Source organism: Dipodomys merriami, unplaced genomic scaffold (assembly GCF_024711535.1).
Source record: "Dipodomys merriami isolate MVZ:Mamm:240054 unplaced genomic scaffold, mDipMer1.0.p SCAF_56, whole genome shotgun sequence".
NCBI lineage: Eukaryota > Metazoa > Chordata > Mammalia > Rodentia > Heteromyidae > Dipodomys > Dipodomys merriami.
This window is the reverse complement of record NW_027206135.1, coordinates 7,149,584-7,170,860: the sequence shown is the minus strand read 5'-3', so window position 1 is coordinate 7,170,860 and position 21,277 is coordinate 7,149,584. Positions and strand designations below refer to the sequence as shown.

The window sequence follows — 21,277 nt, the reverse complement described above, 5'->3', positions numbered from 1 at the left end:
CAGGACTAATAGGAAGGCCCTGCTCCAGCAGCTCATGCCTATAATCCTCACTAGCCAGGAGGCTGAGATCTTACCATCACAGTTCAAAGCCAGACCAGACAGAACAGTCACTAAAATCACTAAAGAGCCACAATGGGAGCTGGGGCTCAAGGAAATAAAGTGTCTGCCTTGAGTGAAAAAGCTAAGGGACAGAGCCCAAGCCCTGAGTTCAAGCCTCAGTACTGGCACACAAAAAATACCATGAGCCGGGCGCTAGTGGCTCACGCCTGTAATCCTAGCTACTCAAGAGGCTGAGATCTGAGGATCGAGGTTCAAAGCCAGCCTGGGCAGGAAAGACTGTGAGACTCCTATCTCCAATAAACCACCAAAAAACTGGAAGTGGCGCTGTGGCTCAAGTGGTAGAGCGCTTGCCTTGAGCTGAAGAGCTGAGGGACAGCACTCAGGCCCAGAGTTCAAGCCCCATGACCAACAACAACAACAACAACAACAACAAAAAATACCATGAATATGAACTAAGTTTATAGAAACGGAAACAATTATCTTTTAATAAATACAATTTCTATGCATATATACACTAGACTGATATGGATAGGTTTAACTGTCAAGTCCCAAAGGAGTTTCTGCTTTAAAGGTGTATGAACATAATTGGTCTGTTCTGCACCAGCATAAGTATTTGGGGCACAAAACAATACTGTGATTGTATTATTATACCCATTTCACAGATGGTGAGGTAATGTATCTAGATATGAAGATCTAGGCTAAGTCACACAGTGGGATTTAACTTTTTCTTCTTTTTGTCAGTCCTGGGGCTTGAACTCAGGGCCTGGGCACTGTCCCTGAGCTGCTTTTGCTCAAAGTTAGCACTCTACCACTTGAGCCACAGTACCACTTCTGGCTTTTTCTTTGATGTGGTACTGAGGAATCAAACCTAGGGCTTCCTGCATGCTAGGCAAGCACTCTACCACTAAGCCACATTCCCAGCCAAACATTATTTTAGTCAGGAGGTTTCACAATAAATTCTACATCTGTCACTTATCTGCAAGTCAAATAATCTTTAAGTGTCTTTGTTCAGCTATATAATCAACATATAGAACACTAACTTGGAAATGTGAAAAATAAAACCATATGTGGCAGAATAACCCCAAAACTATTCATCATAACCATCATTATGACAGTGTCAATGATTGTCATGGGGACATGGATATTAAGATCCTAAATATTTTTAAACGTTTATCTGCAAAACTTACCAGATAAAAAAATAAGGATCACCACCCTATATTTTCTTATGGAGACAGAAAGGGGGCACACAAATTAAGTGTTTAACTTGTGCCCATCTTGGGGTTTGAACTTGGCCTGGGCAGTCCCTGAGGTTTTTTTCCCACGTTAGTACTACAGCTCTACTTCTGGTGTTTTGGTGGTTAGTTGGAGATAAGTCTCAGGGACTTTGCTGCCCAGGCTGGCTTCAAACCTTGATCCTCAGATCTCAGCCTCCTAAGTAGCTAAGATTACAGGCATGAGCCACCAACACCTGGCTATGTTTAACTTTGATGGAAGATGAAGATGAATATGGTACCCTAGCTCCTTAAACTTTTTTTTTTTTTTTTTTTTTTTTGGTACTTGAGTTTGAAGTCAGTCTCAAGTTTGGTAGGCAAACTCTCTAATACTTGAGCCATACATGCCCCTCTGTACATTCCAGCCCTTTTGCTTTCTCCTACCTATGTCTGAATAGCTGGGATTATAGACATGTCTCATCATGCCCAGCTTACTAGGGAGTCTCACTAAGTCCTTTTGTAGAGGCTAGATTTGAATCATGATAGTACCAATCTCCACCTCTCAAGTAGCTGAAATTACAAGTGTATACCACCATGCCTGGTCCTCAACTGTGTTTTAAAGATTAGAAAAAGAAAAAAAAAAGTGGGGGAAAAAGAAAGTTTTTGTCTTTGAGATGAGGGTTTGCTATATAGCCAAAGCTGATCTGCAATTCTCCATGTAGCCTATGCTGGTCTAAACTGAAGCCTTAACTTTCTAAGTGCTAAGACTACAAAATGTTGACCATATTGCTTGGCTAAAATCTAAACTTGATTATGGATTACCTATTATGCTCTTTCTTTCAAAGAAACATTTTGACCCAAGATTATCTGTTCTTTTTCTTTTCTTTCTTTTTGGCCAGTCTTGGGGCTTGAACTCAGGGCCAGGCACTGTTCCTAAGCTTCTTTTACTTAAGGCTACCACTTTAGCCACAGCTCTACTTCTGGCTTTTTCTGTGTATGTGGACTGAGGAATTGAACTCAGGGGTTTGTGCATGCTAGGCGAGCACTCTACCACTAAGTCATGCTCCCAGCTCCAATATTAAATACAAAAAACATATGGTATATTTAAAACTGAATAGCATGTTAATATATATGTTTTAAAAGTATTGTGGGTTTATAAGACTTTTTATGCCAGGCACTGGTGGCTCATACCTGTAATCCTAACTACTCAGGATGCTGAGATCTGAGGATCACGGTTCAAAGCCAGCCCAGTTTAAAGCCAGCTCAAGCAGCAGGAAAGTCCATGAGGCTTAGTCTATCTATCGATCTATCTATCTATCTATCTTTTAAAACATGCCATAGTAAAAAGAGCACTAGTTGAACAATCATATATAAAGAGCTGTCATGATAAGATCTAATAAGGGACTAGATGTTATAAGGTCATATCCCCAACAACTGGCTGCTACTTTTGTCCAAACAGCAGCACATAAAAAGCCACTTACTGTTTTCTTCCTAATTTCAGTTCTCAAAACAACAAGAAATGCTGTCAGTTATAGAATTCTTAATTATGATTAACCTAATGGCATTTTGCTCTTAAAGGTTTTTAGGCCTGAATTGACCAAAAAAAAAAAAAAAAGGAAAAAGAAAAAGAAAGAAAGAGAGAGAGAGAGAGAGAGAGAGAGAGAGAGGGAGGGAAGGAGGGAGGGAGGAAGGGAGGGAGACTACTGTACTGTTTGGTTTTTAGAGGATTGTTTTTTGTTTTGACTAAAAAAGAAACAATCTGTTAAATTATCATATTAAAATAGCGATCACAAAATCACACTTGTTTATTGCTACTGCATTTTGGAAAGTTAAGCCCCCAAAACTTGAATGGGCTATATTAAAAAAAGAAAAAGATTTCAGAATGCTTATGCAAACAGAAAGCACCTTTTCTCCAGAAATACAACCAGATCTGTCTACAAAAACTTCATTTCCACAATATCCATACCCCTTGCAATTTCCTTCGGATGCTATTTAAACTCTCCAAACCTCTTCCTCTTAGGTCTCCATTTCCATTATGTGATCTTCAGAAGTATTTTATAGACTGGGAAGATGCCTTGTGAATGATTTAGTAATTATTAACTAAATTCTAATGTATGTGGGGGTGGGGGGAGCTGGGTGATTGTCCCTAAGCTTTTGTGCTCAGGCTAGCAATCTACCACATGAACTACAGCTCCACTTTCAGTTTTTTGGTCGTTAATTGGAGATATCATAGGCTTTCCTACCCTGCCTGGCTTGAAACTGATTTCAGATCTCAGCTTCCTGAGTAGTTAGGATTATAGGCATGAGCCAATGCCAACCTGCTGAATTCTTGTATTTTTACAAAGCAGACAATATTTTATTAACTCAAACTGTAAAAGAAAAATATTCTAGTGATCTAATAATCAGGTAACTTAAAACTAAAGAGATATGAATGTAGTAAGAGTTTATGACTCTCAAACATGAAGAACAAAATGTTATTTTTAAAGTGTAATGACAAATCTAAAGATGAACTTATATTTAATCCTTTTTAATATAAAACCAAATGGTAGTCTAACAACACTAGGACTAAGTGCTGAAAAAGTAGAGTACAAAACAAATACACGAACCATAATTACAACTTAAATTCTTTGGATTATTTCTCTTCTAAGCCTTGGCATTGAATACAAAATTTTCCCAACTAAGTATGATAGTATTCTTCGATACCTTATGTCTTAAAAAGTTGTACTTTAGGAAAACTTTGTGAATTTTCACAGTTGCCAAGAAAACGTTAGAAAGTGGTGGGAGAGGGTTGAAGAGAAGGCATAGCTTAAAACATTGGCCTAGTATACCTGGAAGAAATACTGGCTTAGAACTTGTGTCTCTTAACTTTTATTCATCTGTTCTACAAGAGTCTTTCAGCATCTGATTGTTTCATCAGCCTTTCCATTTTCAAACAAGTAACCTTTACCTCCCATCATATTTCAAGTAAATGACTCCTAAGATATTCTAAAAGGTGGACCTAAATTATTGGGTCCCCTTTATGTATAAGGCAAACACTGGTTTTATTTTCTGTTGGAACAAGGGAACTTTCCCTAGAGTGCTTAGTGTTTTGGAAAAAAATTACCAAAGTTCTTTTGTGGTCCATACAGAACACTTCTTTTCTTACAGAATGTAAGAGAAGTGGCAGAAGATCCAGAACAGACATTAATCATATTTGATTCTTTCTATTAGAGGTCCCTCCTTATAATGAGCAATTATTTGAATCAGTATGGAACAGTTAATAAGAAGGAAGAACAAACCAGCTAACCAAATAAACAGAAAGGTGTTCTGTCCTTGAAACTCAAGAATATATGCAGGGGTCAGCCATAGGGCTTGTCCTATAAACCACAACAGGAGGAGGACTACAGCTCTTTTCCAAGGCATTCTCACGAGTGGCATCACTAGTGGCAGAAGGCTGAGGTACCAAAGGAAGTACTGAGAGGTGCAGACTTTGTTGAAAGTCACAAAAATAGAGGTATGAAGGAAAGAACAAAACACAAGGTCTCTGTAATAGGCGAAAGACACCGCTGAAAGCAAGATGAACTGGGGCAGGAAGGCAGCGACTCCCAGAGTAAAACTCCAGTTGCTCTCTGCAGTCAAATACAGCATATAGAAGTATGGAGAAAAGTTATGACGGATATCCCGCCTGGTCAGGTGATAAAGGTAAGTATGCTCCAAAAACTCCCAGCCATATTTATAGTAAAAACCAAAGGTCAGGACAAAGAAGGTGAAGGAAGAAACCGTCAGGAAGATCAGCAGAGCGCGATTACACAGCCTCTTCAGGAATTCATACAGCCGCGCCTGGAAAGAATAGCGGAATCGATGGTCACTGTAGCGTTCTGGAAGCAGGTGGAGAGCGATGGGCAGAACATAGGTCACGGGATACATCTTCATGTGCACCGCGAAGCCATAGAAGAGCGCGGCCCACGCGATGAATCCCTTCTCGATCAGGTACAGGGCCAAAAGCACCAGGGAAGCGACAATGGAGTCCGCGTTGCCTCGGCTGGACACCGCCATGGGGAGGGGGTTAAGGAGCCAAAAGACGCAGTAGCCGCAGGCCTGGCGACGTCCCAGCCCCTTCAGAAGCAGCAGGCGGTACTGGAGGAAGGCGGTGAGGAGGTCGCAGCTGATGAAGAGGAACTTCCCGAAGAGCTCGCTGAGGTAGACGTTGGGAGTGAGGAGCCAGCTCAGCAGCGGGGTGTAGCGGTAGGTGGCCCGCAGGTACGGGGAGCGTCCCTCCGTGACGAACCGCGCGGCGTCCGTAAACACGTGGTAGTCGATGTCCGTGTACCTCACCAGCAGGGCCCGGTCCTGGAAGAGCCCGTAGAACACCAGGGCGACCCGGGCCAGGAAAGCCACGCCGAACACCCCGGAGGGGGGCACCCTCAGGTTCAGGAACCATTCTCCCCAGTGCTTGCTGGAGTCCATTGTCTGCCTGCGGGATCCTGCCCCCACCCTCACTTCGGTCCCCGAGCCTCCGCAGGACGAGACATCTCTTTCCCACCTGAGACGCCAACAGAAACAGCGGCGGGATGGTCACTTCCGGTATGAAGACCTCCCCCCCAGGTTACTTCCGGTTGTCAGTCACCGCTCGGGTTTCTCGGTGGCTGCAGTGGAAGAATTGCTTGCTTCTTGATTGGCCGCCTGGCAGAGGCGGGACTTCCTGCCTCCTAAGCGCCACAACGGCTTGCCGTGAGAGCCCGCGCGTCTGAGGATTTGTGGCGGGGGTGTTTTGTTTTCTGTGAGTGACCCCTCGTCCTTTGCCCCCCTACAAGCGCCCGCCGGCCGAGATCGACCCTTGACCCCAGTCAGCCGTAAGCTGCTAACTACACCCTCGGGGCTGAGCTGGAACAAAATGTATGTTAAAAAGGAAAACAGCCAAGTCGGTTTTGAGGCTTTACGGCAGGCGTCAGGTATTCCCAGCGGGGTTGTGCGTCCCTGGGGCGGGTTAGGATGGGTTCAGGGAGGCCCAGACTGTGGATGTCCCTGCAGTATTTAGGGTACTCTTCTGTTTTAAAATGAATAGCTGATTATATGGAAATCGGATTTAAGTGGGCAGCTTGTATTTCATCCAGCAAGCAATACCTGTGTGTTTAACATTCAGTACCTGTGTGTTTAACATTCCTCCACCAAGGTTGCTTTCCCCTCCCAATTACCCTGATCAACATCTCCTAAAAACCCGGAAGGCCTCAGCCCAAGTGTGAGCTCCCAGAAACTTAGTCTAGCGCTCAACCCCCTTTCTCATACCAGTGCCTTCTACTGTCTGAGGGTGATGGAAAGAGATGGCCTTTCTCAGCTCCGAAGAATCAAATAAAAGACTGCCGAGCTATGTACTAATCTGCCATTGCCTGTAATCCCAGAGTTCCAAAACACCCTGGTTTATTATAGCATTTGTCTTAACTGCTAAGTAACAACTGGCTTTTTTGTTTCTTCTATTTTTTCCATCAGTGCACTGAAGTTTCCTTTAGAAGAGAGACTATCTTGTTCCTTTCTGTACTTCAGCATCCACACAGTACCAGTCTTCAAGAAGCCAGTTGAGTGGTCTTCTACCAGAATACTTTGAGTGGTACTTTGATATGTGCTCAAGTCCTTAGTCTTCTAGCTTTTTCACATATCCTTTATCTGTGTCAAAGTCTATTCTTAACCCCACTCCCATGAGTATCTCTCCAAGAACTCAATAACAAGAGTTATTCACTCTTTTCTTTTCTGTGATCACTGTTGCATTGTACAGTTTGATACTTTATTTTTAGATTGTATTCCTAACCTTTTCAGTGAGATATAGTTGTGTGTGTTTCAGTACTGGAGCTTGAACGCAGTCTTTTCACTATTACCTAGCTTTTGTGCTCAAGGCTGGCTCTTTACCCCTTGAGCCACAGCTTCACTCACAGCTTTTTTTTTCTAGTTATTTGGAGGTAAGAGTCTCATGGACTTTTCTGCCTTGGTTGGCTTTGAACCACAGTCCCATCTCAGCCTCCTAAGTAGCAAGGAGGTTTGGCATAAGCCACTGGTGTCTGGTAGATTATAGGATTCTTGAGAGTAGAAACTTTGTCTTAACCTTAATTTCTTTTTAGTTCTTCACAATTTATTGCACTTTCAGACACATAGTAAATATGTGATAAATTATGACTCACTTCATTTTACAAGTTGAGGGAAAGTCAGGCTAATAAAGAGAGGAAGTATGTCTATCCAGTCTGAACATGCAGTTGTCAGGACTACCCTTCACTCATCCATCTTACTGTCCACATTTATCCTCTAATTGAGCATGTTAATCTTATAATTCCATATTCATATTTTTGTATCTCTGTGTTCTTCCCCCCGCCCCCCAAGTACTAGGACTTGAACTCAAGGTCTGTGCACTCTCCCTGAGCTTCTTTTGCCCAAGGCTAGCACTCTACCACTTGAACCACAATGCCACTTCTGGTTTTCTGAGTTTATTGGAGATAAGAGTTTCATAGACTTTCCTGCCTAGGCTGGCTGTGAATCTCAGCCTCCTGAGTAGCTAGGATTACAGGCATGAGCCCCCAGTGCCCAGCCTTTGTGTTCTTTAATATGTGTCTAAGATCATTAATTACTTATAACCATTTTTTGCAGTACATTACCATTTATATATGCAGTGGCAACACAGCACCATTCAAATAACTATGATGATGATTCAGAACACCTGGGTTTATGAAGGACTTACATGCAATGTGGTGACATTGTGCTAAATTCTTTGTAAGACAAATATTCCTATCTTTACTAATGAGGAAAATCAGAACTTGCAGAGAATAAGTAGTTTTCTTATATCACATAGACAACTAGTGGTAGAACTGGAACTCAAACCAGGTCTGTCTGGTCAAGGTATCTTAATCACGATATGACTATATTGCATATGTAATGCTGATTATGAATTCTAAGTTCCCTCTCTTTTCTCTCCTTTGGCTCTCATTTGAATCCTCCTGATAGTCTCTCTTGCCATGACTATTTCTGATTTGTTATTTTTCTCTGTGAATTATAGATAAGTAAGCCTTAGTGTCAAAAAGTAGAGAATATATGAAGTATACATTTGAGTATTAAGTAATACATCTTCTGGCTGGATTTGTTTCAGTAATTGAATGGAAAAACTTCAATCTGTTCTTACGTAATTGACTGAGTAGATAGGGCAGAGGCACCAACTCTGAGCTGATAAAATCCCCAATCAGAAAGAAAATGAAAATTCACTGAAGTCGAATGAGAGTGATGTAGACAGTAGTACTTAGAGTGATACCACTCCTTGCTTAATGTCTGTCTCTGTGAAATGTTTTTTTGCAAGATCTCATGCTTTTTAGAACATGCTAATTTGACATCTGGTATTAGCGTATGCTACTTGTTGCTTTAGTTATGTTTGTTATGTGCTACTTGTTATTTTTCCTTTCCCCATGTTTGTAGGAGCTGAAAGTGTGTGTGGGGGGGGGGGGGTTGTGTCCATCCTCAGGCTTGAACTGGGGACACTGTCTGAGCTTCTTTTGCTCAAGGCTAGTATTCTAGCACTTGAGCCACAAATCTACTTCTAGCTTTTCTTTTCTTCCCCCCCCCCCCCATAATTTATTGGAGATTAGTGTCTCACAGACTTTCCTGCTTGGGTGATCCAGACTTCTGAGTAGGTAAGATTACAGATGTGAGCCACCAGTACCTGGCTAGGGGATATAAACTTTTAAGAACTATATATTTTATATGACTTACACATTTATGTTTTATGATTTGTTGTTGATTTATTAATGATAATGTTACCTAATTTTTCCCTCCTCTTCCCTCTGTCCATCATTTGGGAATAAGAATCAGTTACTATAATTTGGCTTCATGCCAGAGAATTTGGAGCTGAATACTGACAACCAGGCCTTTCCCAGGTAGTGATAGACAGTAAGGATAGAAGATAAATCTATTTAGTTTAAATTTGGGGGAAGAAGTGCCTGATGATTTAAAGGAATTAGATTAGCCTTGAGAGTATTAAGAAAAAGTCAACAAGTCTTACAGGTAGTATGGATGGAAAAAATGGGCTCATGGTCACTGGCCAAAGGGACAGTGTCTATGATCCAGAACAACTTGATGTTTGTGGATTAAGCCAAGTCAGTTATTTAGATTTCTAGGCTTAACATGGGTTAAATCTTATTCTTTAAAAACTGAATTTGAGGGCTGGGAAGATGGCTTAGTGGTAGAGCGCTTGCCTTGCATGCATGAGGCCCTGGGTTCGATTCCTCAGCACCACATAAGCAAAAAGAAAAAAAGCCGGAAGTGGCGCTGTGGCTCAAGTGGTAGAGCGCTAGCCTTGAGCTGAAGAGCTGAGGGACAGCGCCCAGGCCCAGAGTTCAGGCCCCACGACCGGACCCCCCCCCCAAAAAAAAAAAAAAAAAAAAGAACTGAATTTGAACAGTATTTCCTAAGTATCCTAAGTATCCTAAAAAGTTAGGAAGTTGATGTGCAAGAAAGGAGTGGAAGGAATCGGTGATACCATTAGTGAAAAGCATGAGAAAAATTTAGCAGAAGAGGCCTGGTTCCACAATCAGAATTTCTTCCAGCCAGATGCCCATAACATGTGCTTCTAGCACAACTTGGGTTGTTGAGAATGGATGGTCAAGATTCCAGGCCCGCCCAGGAGGAAAGTCAATGAGACTCCACTTAAACAGAAGAGAAGCTGACATGGTGGTGTAGGCTCATTATCCCAGAAACTATGGGAAGCATAAAGTAAGCACATTTCAGTTTAGGCATGAACCCTTGTTGAACTGAGACCCTATCCTGCAAGAAACAGGGCTGGCGGTATGGCTCAGCAATAGAGCTCCAGCCTAGCAAGTATGAGGTCCTGATTTCATAACCCAGTACCACACAAAAAACATTCTCCCAGCATAGCCTAATTTATAGGTAAACTTGAGTGCAGATCTTGATAATAGTATAGGATTCAATTTCTAGAAGAAATGGAGTGAAGACCAGAGATTCATCCATTTTATTTAGTAGCTTGTTCTGAATAAACAAAAAGAAAGTAAGCCAAAAAATAACTCACACATACTTTTTCTCCTATGTAAATCTGACCTGGCTTAGTTGTTAATAAGCAATAAGTAAGGATACCATCCCTTGATACTTCAGTTTCGGTATAGTTGGCCATTACTAAGCCTGGAGTTCCAGCTAACTTCACAGCATAGGTAATATGTCATTTCACAAATAAGCTAGATTAGCTAGTGGAGATAAAGAGCCAAGGCAGCAGCTTTGGGAGGTTGCAGCATCACGGTCTCCTAGCAGTAGTATGATTGATTTCCTTTCCCTGCTGACCTCACAGAATTCCTGCAGGATCTTGTTAGTTGATAGGATTGTAGGAGGTGGGATGAAGTGAAGCCCATTATAGGGATTTCAAAACTTCTCATGGAATGACACCATTCCCAGGTCCATGTCTCACTCTTATACAGGAACATTAAAGCCACAGCATGCTCCTGGTACACAGTGTCAGGATAGAGACACTTGGCATAGATAGCATCTCTTTTGGACTGTAGCCATATGGGGGCCCAGGGCTCTGTCTTAAGAATATCTTGAGCCCATCAGCTCTTGAGTCCTGGCATTTTATTTTCGTTCAAGCATTGAAGCTTCCATTAGCTCAAACAGTCAGGTGTTGGAGATTCTTGGTTTGGTTATGGAAGCCAGAGCTAGAGCTGCTTCCTCTCTGGGGAAAATGGGGAAATACAGAATACTTCAAAAGAGGAAAACAAAGCTTTTATTTGTTTATTTACTTATTTGAAAGTTACTACAGTGGCAGGAAGATGGTAGGGCTGGGAGCATACAGTGTAAGTAGTAGATTTTCCTAGATCTTCATATTTAAAGCATTTCCCTTCCCCATCTCCTCCTAGCTCCTCTCTTCCTGGTCCTGTTAATACCACAAGTTCATCAAGCCTCCAAGGATACCTCTTTATTTATGAAGAGGGACGTCCATCCCTCTGATTCTCATCATCAAACCTGAAATCCATCAGCAGTCTCACTTCTGTGCTGAAACCAGGAACTCTGGTTTTAAAGTCTAGAAATCTTATGTCCTGCCCCACAACCAGGGCAAGATACCTGTACTTCTCTTCTGTACATTCAGTATATTTGGACATATATACATCTATATACATATCTTTCCATATATATTATCTCTGTTTCTTTTCTCCTTAGATAAACCTTTCATATATTCAACTCCTAATTCCTCAAGCCTGGGCTGTTGTTTGCCAGCCCAGGTAAGACTCAAGGGTTTCATTGATTTCACAAGGTTTCTTCTTAGCCTTCTTCACACCCTGGGTATCCTTCCTTAGCAGTTGATTTGCCTGTCTTCTGAAATCTCCCCCTTAATATCTGTGCCTACTACTCTCCTAACATTCCAAATTGATGGTTGCTATAGCCAAGGAGCCCATTTCTCACCAGACTCAACTGCTTCTAAAGCTTACCCTATGCCCTGAAAGAGGGTTCCAAGTCAAGGAAGATAGGCTGTAGTTTTGAGTCATTTAGTGTTTGGGGTGGAAGTAGTTCATGGGGGACAAAGGGCTTATTGGAGAAGGTCCCAGATTGTATTAATAGGAAAGTATGATTTAATCCCAGCATAGAGCCTGGGAATGTAGAGGAGGGTCAAAAAGGATTAAGACTAAAAATGTTCTCCCTCCCTTGTTATCTAAAAATCGGAGGAGAATCTAGCGCTTAGAATCAACAGCAAGGGACTAAGAGAGGAATTACTTCAGGGGGGAAGCAGCAATGTACAGAAGAAACCAGATGGAGAACAAATCGCCAGTCCATAAGAGGATACATACACACAAACACACACATACAGAGCAGTACATTTTGTCTTTGCACAGTGAACAAAAACAGGTTAATGCAATATTGAATAAACTTGAGAGCACATAAGCTGGCTCTTGGCCTTCTGTTCTTTGTTTCTGATTTTCAAGTTTTTTTTTGTTCATGTTCTTATGAGAGCTAAAGAATAATGGGTTTTTACAGTAAGTGCAGACTGAAGGGTCTTCATTTTCAAGATACAGATAGTTGAGTTCAAGGAGAGATCAATGTAAGAGAGCTGCACAGTTGAAGTAAGCCCAGCCTCAAAATTTATGAGTTTCTGTGGAAGTCTCTCCACACAGATGTACACATTCTGTATAAGAGAATAGCTTGTAACAATTGGTCATGTTCACCTTAATTAAATAGCCATTTGATTCATACAAGGATTCTGTGCCAAACCACTTGTGGGGTTTGTACCTAAATGACACCAGGAACCATTTGTGGTATTTGTGGCTTTAAGAGAAAGTTCTGCTGGCTATAAATCTTTTCCAGAACCCCGCCATATTCTCCACTGGGGAACAAGGAATGGCCTGAGTGTGATCTTCTAAAATATCTTCTTAACTTGCCTGCACCTGGCTCCAGGCAGGAAAATAGAGATGACACCAATTTTCATCATTTTATATCAAGTGTTAGGAATGGTTGAAAGATAACAGAATTATTTGATCAGGAGGTAAAATTTCCTCCCCTCCTAACATTTCCTCATAAAATAACTGGCACTTTTCAGAAAGGCACTGGAAGGTGTACAAAATAGTGGCTGCCAGCCACAGAATTCTGCTTCTGCCCAAACCTTAACAAAGGATCACCAATTCCTAGAGGCTTTATACAGCAGTGTGGAATTTGAGAAGTTGGTTTAACTTTCCTGGAGAATCTGTGTCCTCTGAATCTAGTTTTAGTTGAGCATCAATGTTAAGAAGGGGAAGATGTGTTTTCCCTCCCTTTCTTCAAAGGGTTCAGGTTAAAGAAAGGGATTTGGGCTGGGCAGGAAAGGTAGAAGGTAAGCCAGATACAGTATAATCTAGAGTATCATTTTCAGAGCTTTTCATAGGGCCTGGGCAATGGACTTATTCAAGAGAACATATTGGCTAGGGTCCTCCATTCACAAGTCACAGTAAAACAAATCTTCCCAGGGCTGCTGAGAATATGTTCAGAGTTTTGGACAATAGTTCCAAAGCTGAAGAGTTCAGAATTTAGGATGGATACAAGTGTGGATCTGGGTGTGTGTGTGTGTATATATATATATATATTTTTTTTTTTTTTTTTTTTGGTCAGTCATGGGGCTTGAACTCAGGCCCTGAGCACTGTCCCTGAGCTTTTTCTGCTCAGGGCTAGTGCTCTGCCACTTTCTGCCACAGTTCTACTTCTGGTTTTCTGGTCTTAATTGGAGATAAGAGTCTCATGGATTTTCCTGGCTTTGAACTGTGATCCTCAGATCTGAGCCTCCTAAGTAGCTAGGATTACAGGGTGAACCACCAGTGACCTGGCATGGCTGTATTCTTAAATGTCTCAAGTCAGCCCCAATTTATGGAAACAGGCTATGAGAAACTGGGTATGCTGAGAAAGTCTACTTGCAAACTAGAAAGGGAAATGGTGGTGATCAAGAGCCGAAGTTATGGTTTTCAGCAAAGATTAAAAATGCCATGATAAACCCTAGCTTCATTCAACAATTGGTAAAGGACCCCAGAATAAACTGATTACAGATTCCTGTATTTCTGAGGAAATAAACCACAAAGACTATCAGATGTGACTATCAACCTGCTAGCTGGAAACAGAGGCAGCTCTAGCCTCAAACTGGCTAACTTTCTGGTAATGATGGGAGGTGGGTGGAGTCTGTCCATCCAATCACATGGTCCTACTGATATGAGTCTCCAAGCATAGCTGAGGCCTTCCAAGCCCCTTCAGCCTAATCTTCCCGCTCCTTCCCCCATCCTGGCTTCAAGGAGTTGTGTGCATTGGGGTAGAAGCAGGAAAAGGTGAAAGGGGACAATGGGAAGAAAATTTGGATTTCAGTTGGCCTGAACTTCTAACAGGCCACTGAGTTAAGGAAGGGACAGGATGGGTACTTCTGGGACACTCCAGTGAACCCAGATAGTATCCCTTCCCTAGGGCATCAAAAGAGAGGAAAAGAGGTCAGAGGGCCAGGGGGTTGGGGTTAAGCCATCAGACATTGCTAATGCGCACACTAAGCGCACTGCCCTCCTTTTCAGCTTGTTCCCTTAATGACTCCTCCAATTTGAGCTTTTCTGGGTCTCCGTACCGTACAGTGCTGTCACGGAGGCCACTAGGGGGAGCTACTTTCACAACTTGGTCAAAAAGGCTGAAGTCAGCTATGTATTTGCCACTAGCTGACAGGGAGATAGCAGGTGTGAACTCATAACCCCAAAGGATCTCCTCTGGCAAGTAGGAAGTGCGCACCTGGCAGGTGGCACTTGTGGACTCCACTGTCCCACTTAAGATCAGCACCAGCTCAAAGTCACCCTCACCACTTCGGAGGGGAAGATCTTTCAAGGGACTGGTCTCATCTACCACGTGGTAGAAGGTAAGGGGTAGAATGAGGAAGGGACTGTCAGAGGCAGTGTCTACTTGGAAAGTCACATTGACCTGGTTGAGTCGAATGTTCTCACCCTCCTTGGTCTGATGAGTCTGAAGCAGTTTGCCTGTCACCTGGCAGCCAATGAGGAGGCTCTTACGCATATTGGCAACTCGGATCATAAGGCAGGGTTTGCCATTGTGGGACGCTACAACTGCATGCTGGCTGAAACGTATGGTCTCGGCCCGCTTCTTGGGCCGGGCAATCTTGGCCAGAAAGGTACCTGTGATGAAGATTTCCAGGATGGTGGTGAGCACCAGCTGGGCAATAAGCAGCACGATGGCCAGGGGACATTCCTCACTGATGTAGCGGAAGCCATAGCCAATGGTGGTCTGGGATTCCAGGGAGAAGAGGAAGGCTCCAGTGAGTGTGTGCACCTGTACCACACAAGGTGTATGGTTGGCAGGGGGGCCTAACTCCAGTAGGTCCCCATGGGCCACAGCTACAAGATACCACACCACACCAAAGAGGAACCAGGTGCCTGCAAAGGTTGCAGAGAACAGCAAAAGCTTGTAGCGCCACTGCATGTCAATGAAGGTCGTCCATAGGTCCTTGAGGTAGAGGAAGCGCTTGTCAGCAATATGCTCCATTCTCACATTGCTGCGGCCATCTTTTGTCAGTACTCTCCGCCTTCGTATGGCTGGACTCACTAGGGGCCGGCTTTCTGTTTGAGTGGTCTGACTGTAATACACCTTGGCAACGGATGTCATCTAGATGGAACAAAACAGCATAAAGAAAGTTAAAGAAATCCAGCCACTTAGCCAGACATGCGGGTACAAGTTGTAGTTTCCAGAAGTTGAGAGGCTGAGGCAAGAAGATTGTGAGTTTGAGGTCAGCGTGGGCTACATAGTGAGTCTGCATCAGAGAGAGGAGGGAGGAAGGGAAGAAAGAAGAAAAGAAAAAGGGGACTGTTTGACAAGAAATGTACTCATTACCTTACTTATGTAACTGTAACCCCTCTGTACACCACCTTTACAATAAAACAAAATTAATTGATTGATTGATTGATTGATTGATTTAGTCGGTTGTGGGGACTGAACTCTGGGCCTGGATGCTGTCCCTCAGCTTTTCAGCTCAAGGCTAGCACTCTATCGCTTGAGCCACAGCTCCACTTCCGGCTTTTTCTGCTTATGTGGTGCTGAGGAATCGAACCCAAGGGCCTCATGCATGCAAGGCAAGCACTCTACCCTGAGCCACCTTCCCAGCCCCTAAAATACATTTTTTTTAAAAGAATGAAAAGGGGAGAGAAGGAGAAGGGGGAGAGAGGGAGGAAAGAACCCATCAATTGACTTACCACCCCATGGGAAAGAGGAACTAACATTTGATTTGGTAGCACTTATTTATTAGCAAATATTCCTTGAGCACTTATTACATGCCAGTCACTATGCAATGTGCTAGTAATGCAAAGTTGGACAATATACCATCCTTGCTAAGAAATCACAACCTAATGAAGAAGATACATGTTAAGTAAGCAGATAGTTTCAATAAAGCGTAATATTTGTAAGTTTTAGAAGAGAAAGTGAAGAAAGTCATATATTCACAATTCCTTAAAAGTAGTGATGAGACTAACAAGGGGTCTACTAACCTCCATTCAGCAGTGATAATATCTAATTCTGAAATACAGTTCCTCCTAACTCTCATAAGTATAATAAGGCAAGAAATCCCTACAGGCCAATTGCTCTTAAGATACACATCTTTCCAGACACATATCTTTAATTATTCTCCCCTAATCCCAAATTAATACCTATTGATGATACTAAGATATTCAAATACCCAAAGAAACAAAAACTGCCCATTCTTCTGTCTTCCAAGATGCTTTACAAGTACTCAACTCATTTCACTTTTAATCATCTATTTGCATCACCCAGGGAAATTGGGTCTGGATTAAGCTCTAGGATGACATTCTGGAAGATCAAAAATAGGACTTGAGCAATTTGTTCTATGTGTTCCAATAGTAGAAAGTGGACAAGGCACTGAAATGGGAGAAGGCTCATGTAATACAAGGTATCAGATACCCTTGCCCAAGAAGTAGCTTTGTACTTTTCCAGCAGAGAAATTTTTATCACCTGAGCATGAATATACTTTGGATCTGCTGTGGTGCTACGTAAACTCTAGGGAGTTTGGCTCCTTTGGACATAAGAAAAGCCAATCACCTCCATTCTAAAAATCTGAGCCATTGTGGTTTCATCATTATTCTTCATACTTCTCCACTATTTCCCTTATTGCCCTGGAAAATTCTAAATCATGTAGGCCTACTCATATAATCCCACCCACATAGGCACCAAATTGAAGATCACTAAGGCCAAGAATTTCAAGAACATTCAGAGGCAACCAGGATGCCCATTTTGCCAACCTAGTGGCCATACCATTTGGAATCATTACTCATCTACTTTAAACTTCAAACTTGAGTGCTACTTACTACCCTATGTTTTCGGCTTTTTTGTACCAAAAAGAAGCTCTACAACTCTGAAGTTTGCAGAATTCCCATTTAAAGCCCAAATAAAACCTTATTTAGTGTCTACTAAAGAGAATAACAACCACCACAATATATGTGCATATATACCATCTTATTTTATTTATTTTTGTGCCAGTACTGAGACTTGAACTCAGAGCTTCATGCTCTTGTGCTTTTTCACTCATGGCTAATACTCTGTCAGTTGAGTCACACTCTAGTTCTGGATTTTTGCTTGGTAATTGGACTTGTCTCACAAGATAGGCTTCCAACTGTGATTCTCAGGGCTTTGCCTCCTGAGTAGATAAGAGTATCGGCATGAGCCACAGGCACCCAGCTATATAACATTTTAGAATTCACACATAAGCATACTCATTTGATCCTCCAATTCTTTTTGTTGTTGTTGTTGTTGTTGTTGACCATGGGGCTTGAACTCTGGGCCTGGGAGCTGTCCCTCAGCTCTTCAGCTCAAGGTGAGCACTCTACTGCTTGAGCCACAGCGCCACTTCCGGTTTTCTAGTGGTTTATTGGAGATAAGAGTCTTACAGACTTTCCTGCCCGGGCTGGCTTTGAACCATGATCCTCAGATCTCAGCCTCCTGAGTAGTTAAGATTACAGGCATGAGCCACTGGCGCCCGGCGATCCTCCAATTCTTGAGAATATAAAACCTCTATATGAACCAGGGACTGGCTCATTCTTGTAATTCTAGCTACTCAAGAGGCCAAGATCTGAGAATCACTGTTCAAAGCCAGCCTGGGCAGGAAAGTCTGTGATACTCTTATCTCCAATAAGCAACCCAAAAAATCCAGAAATGGAGCTGTGGCTCAAGTGGTAGGACACTATCCTTGAGCAAAATATCTTAGGGACTATACTCAAGCCTTGAGTGCAAGCCCCAAAACCTGCACAAAAATAAATAAATGCTCTATATGAGAGTTTAGGGAGATGAAGAATTGCTGCAGAATTGGAGACAAGTGAACACAATTTTTAGTTATCAAGAAAAAAAAAGGAAGAAGTTGGCATGATGGTTCATGCCTGTAACCTCAGCTACTTGAGAGGTAGAGGTAAAAGGACCAATGTCTAAGGTCAGCCCAAGGAAAAGTGCAAAACTATATCTGAAAACAAATCAAAAGCAAAAACTGGGGCATAACTCAAATGGAAGAGTGTTGTCTAGCAAGTGTGAGACCCTATACCACCAAATAAAAGAAAAAAAGAAAGAAAAAGGAGGAGAGTGATGAAGTACATTTCACAAACTGTAGAAAAACCAGTAAAATATTTGTCGTAGATTTTTGAATTTAATTTTAGAATTATTGGTAATTGTGCAGGACAGAAGAGAGAAATTATCAGTAAAATTCAATGTGGGTTTATTAAACACAAGTCATATCAAAATAACTTAATTTTCTTCTAATAAGGTTATTAAATTGACAAATCAATAAAATACAATATAAAAGTGTACCTAGGCCTCAGGAAGATTTTTTTTTACAACATTATGTCCTTGGGATAAGATAGAGAAAAATGACCAGAAGGATAATGCAATTAGGTGACTTAAACTTTAAAAATCAGTGGTACTGGTAAATGGACCATGGTATCCTGGAATTCGTTTCTTATTGCTGTAACAGAGAGCTTTATCTTTGGTCTTGCCCTATTCAGTGTTCTTAACACTAACTTCATTCAAAACTAGAGAACACTAGGGCCATCAGTTAGATGGATGTCATGAAGCTGGAACAGATTACGAATGCAAGGGTTAGGCAGAACTGGGATCTAAAAGGAGCCCAAAGAATAAGCCAAATCTTACAAAAAGAGTAAATGTTGGATTACGTACCTGGGTCCAAAAACGAGCTGAGCAAGTTCTGGATTGGGAAGATATGATTAACAAGTTATACATGGAAAAAAAAGTTTTAGCAAAAAATAATCCAGCATGGATTATTCATGTATTTTCATTTGCAAAATAGCAATACAACCTTAAACTACTTTGTTGAATTTAGCCTCTAAAATAAGGAAGCAGTTGATTCATCTCATACCTGGAGCATCCCATCTCAAGGAACAATCAGAATTCAAGAAAATCCAGGACCAAATCACATGGGAAATTGTTGAAAGAAATGGATTTAGTCAGGGAGACAATCTGAAGTATCTAATGGATGCGTGCAAATATTTGGCTCAAAGAGCTGTCATGTGAATAAAGGGTTAGACTAGTTCTTTGAGCTCCAAGAGAAAGAACCAGTACCAGTGAGGCCAAGTTACAGGGGAAAAAAATCCAGTCTAATATTACAGAGGACGCTGTACAATCAGGACGATGCAAATGGTAAAAAAAAAAAAAAAGTTCCCCAAAAAGTAGAGAGTGATCTACACTAAAATGTGTTCAAGAACAGGTTGTACAAGCCCTTTGCAGACATCCTATAGATGAGACTGAAGCTTATTCAAAGCTTTAGCTGAAAGATTGTCTTTAAGTTTCCAACCATACTCTGTGGTGGGAAAGAGAAACTTGTTTTCTGCCAAGGCCATTTGGATATTTATACCATCATTTGTAGGACACACAAAATTATCAATACAGTCAGATGAGCCATGGGCCATGGACGAGACCCAATGAGAAGTATAGGTATTTGTGCCATAATGGGTAACCTTTTCATTCCCCACCCCATCATCTGAGTCCTAACTTTGTGTCAAGATAGGATTCTACATATATCGGGGAAGCCCTCAGGATGCAAGGAAAGCCTTGCTCATTATTTGCAAAGTAATAGTCTAATGGCACTTTAAAGTTTATAACATATGTAAATTGATTCTCATGCTAGGAAATAAGTAGGAAAGACATCATTAGAAACTAAGACTCAGAGAAATTTCCTCAAGTAAATTAGTGATAGAGTTAGTACCCAAACTCAGGTCCTGTCTCCTGGTCCAGAACTGTGGAGGTTTTTGTTTGTTTTGTTTTTGTTGTTGTTGTTTTGAAAGTAGTGGGGCTTGAACTCAGGGCATGGGCACTGTCCCTGAGCTTTTCTGCTCAAGACTAGCGCTCTATCACTTTGAAGCACAGTGTCACTTCTGGCTTTCTGGGGGAGGGAAGAGTCAAAGGAGGGGGGTAACAAGGTTTGATAGGAAGTATACTCATCTTACTCATGTAACTGTAATCCCTTTGTACAGTATCGTTACTAAAAAAATATTTTTTTTAAAAGAGAGAGAGAGAGCCTCACGGACTTTTCTACCTTGGCTGGCTTCAAACTCCAATACTCAGATGTCAGCTTCCTGAGTAGCTAGGATTACAGGCGTGAGCTGCCCGTGCCTAGCCAGAACTTCTTAATTGTCCCAACTACTTCTATGCTCTCTAGATTCATTGCCATGGGTCTCATGCTCTCAGAAGCTATCCTGTGGTGCTCTTTACTAAGTACCATAGCTGAGACAGAGAAGATAGAGTCCAGAAGCTCAAGAGTCCACCATTAAAGCCATGGACCCATGGGCACTGGAGATTTTGGTTACTGGCCAGTTTCTTTGTTGCCTCTGGCTGTTGTGTTTGCCGCCTCCAATTGTTGTGACTGCTGTTGCCAGCCTTCCTATCTGCCACCTCCAGCTGTGATCTGCTGTTCACAGCTGTTGTTCCTCCTCCCACAGCCAGGCCACTTTGTTCTCTGCGGTGGCCAGAGTGAGAAGCAGATAAACAATCATCACAGTCCACCCCCAAGCTGGCCAGGGCTCTAGGGAAGGAAGCAAGCCAAAGTTCTGAAAGTGATTTGTTGTTGCCCCACCCAAAACATACAACCTCCTTCCTCTAGAGGGTGCTATCTCCTCAAAACAGTCCCAGCCAAATACAAGGAACAGCGTTCTGAAGACAGGAGGAGCCTGTAGGAAGAGAAACACATCCATAGCCTTCCTACTCTAAGAACTGGACTCAAGATTCTTTCCCTAAAGCAAAAGCCAGTCATACCTACAGTGATGTCCACCATGTTTTTCAGCAAATACTACTCCCACCTTCTGCTTTTTCTAGAGTTGTGTTTCTATGGCTGTGAACTCCTATATTTGGATTTTACCTCAGTCACCTATGCTTTTTAATCAAAGTCTTTCTTGACTACAAAATTGCTCTTGAGTAAAGGCATAAACAACTCTTACAACTAAAATTGACTAAGACCCCTGTTACTTTTATGATAAACTCTAAGCCTCTGAGCACCA

The 21,277-nt window shown here is 42.1% G+C and overlaps 3 protein-coding genes across 5 annotated transcripts in view; 1 reads left to right on the top strand and 2 right to left on the bottom strand.

The window, feature by feature from the left end:
• Positions 1-3,046: 3,046 nt before the first annotated feature.
• Positions 3,047-5,819, bottom strand: Pigm (phosphatidylinositol glycan anchor biosynthesis class M). Its single transcript, XM_070000302.1, has one exon. The coding sequence runs from the start codon at positions 5,715-5,717 to the stop codon at positions 4,455-4,457; it is 1,263 nt and encodes a 420-aa protein (XP_069856403.1). The 5' UTR covers positions 5,718-5,819; the 3' UTR covers positions 3,047-4,454.
• Positions 5,820-5,972: 153 nt separating this feature from the next.
• Positions 5,973-21,277, top strand: part of Kcnj9 (potassium inwardly rectifying channel subfamily J member 9) — a 63,382-nt gene continuing 48,077 nt past the window's right edge. The window contains exon 1 of the mRNA XM_070000297.1: positions 5,973-6,202. The gene's annotated coding sequence lies outside the window, so the exon portion shown is untranslated. The remainder of the gene's footprint in view (positions 6,203-21,277) is intronic.
• The window catches only part of Kcnj10 (potassium inwardly rectifying channel subfamily J member 10), a 34,499-nt gene continuing 23,452 nt past the window's right edge, over positions 10,231-21,277 (bottom strand). For all 3 annotated transcript variants that reach the window (XM_070000300.1, XM_070000299.1, XM_070000301.1), the window contains exon 2: positions 10,231-15,383. In XM_070000300.1, coding sequence (XP_069856401.1) covers positions 14,244-15,383 — 1,140 coding nt within the window. In that variant the 3' untranslated portion in view covers positions 10,231-14,243. The remainder of the gene's footprint in view (positions 15,384-21,277) is intronic.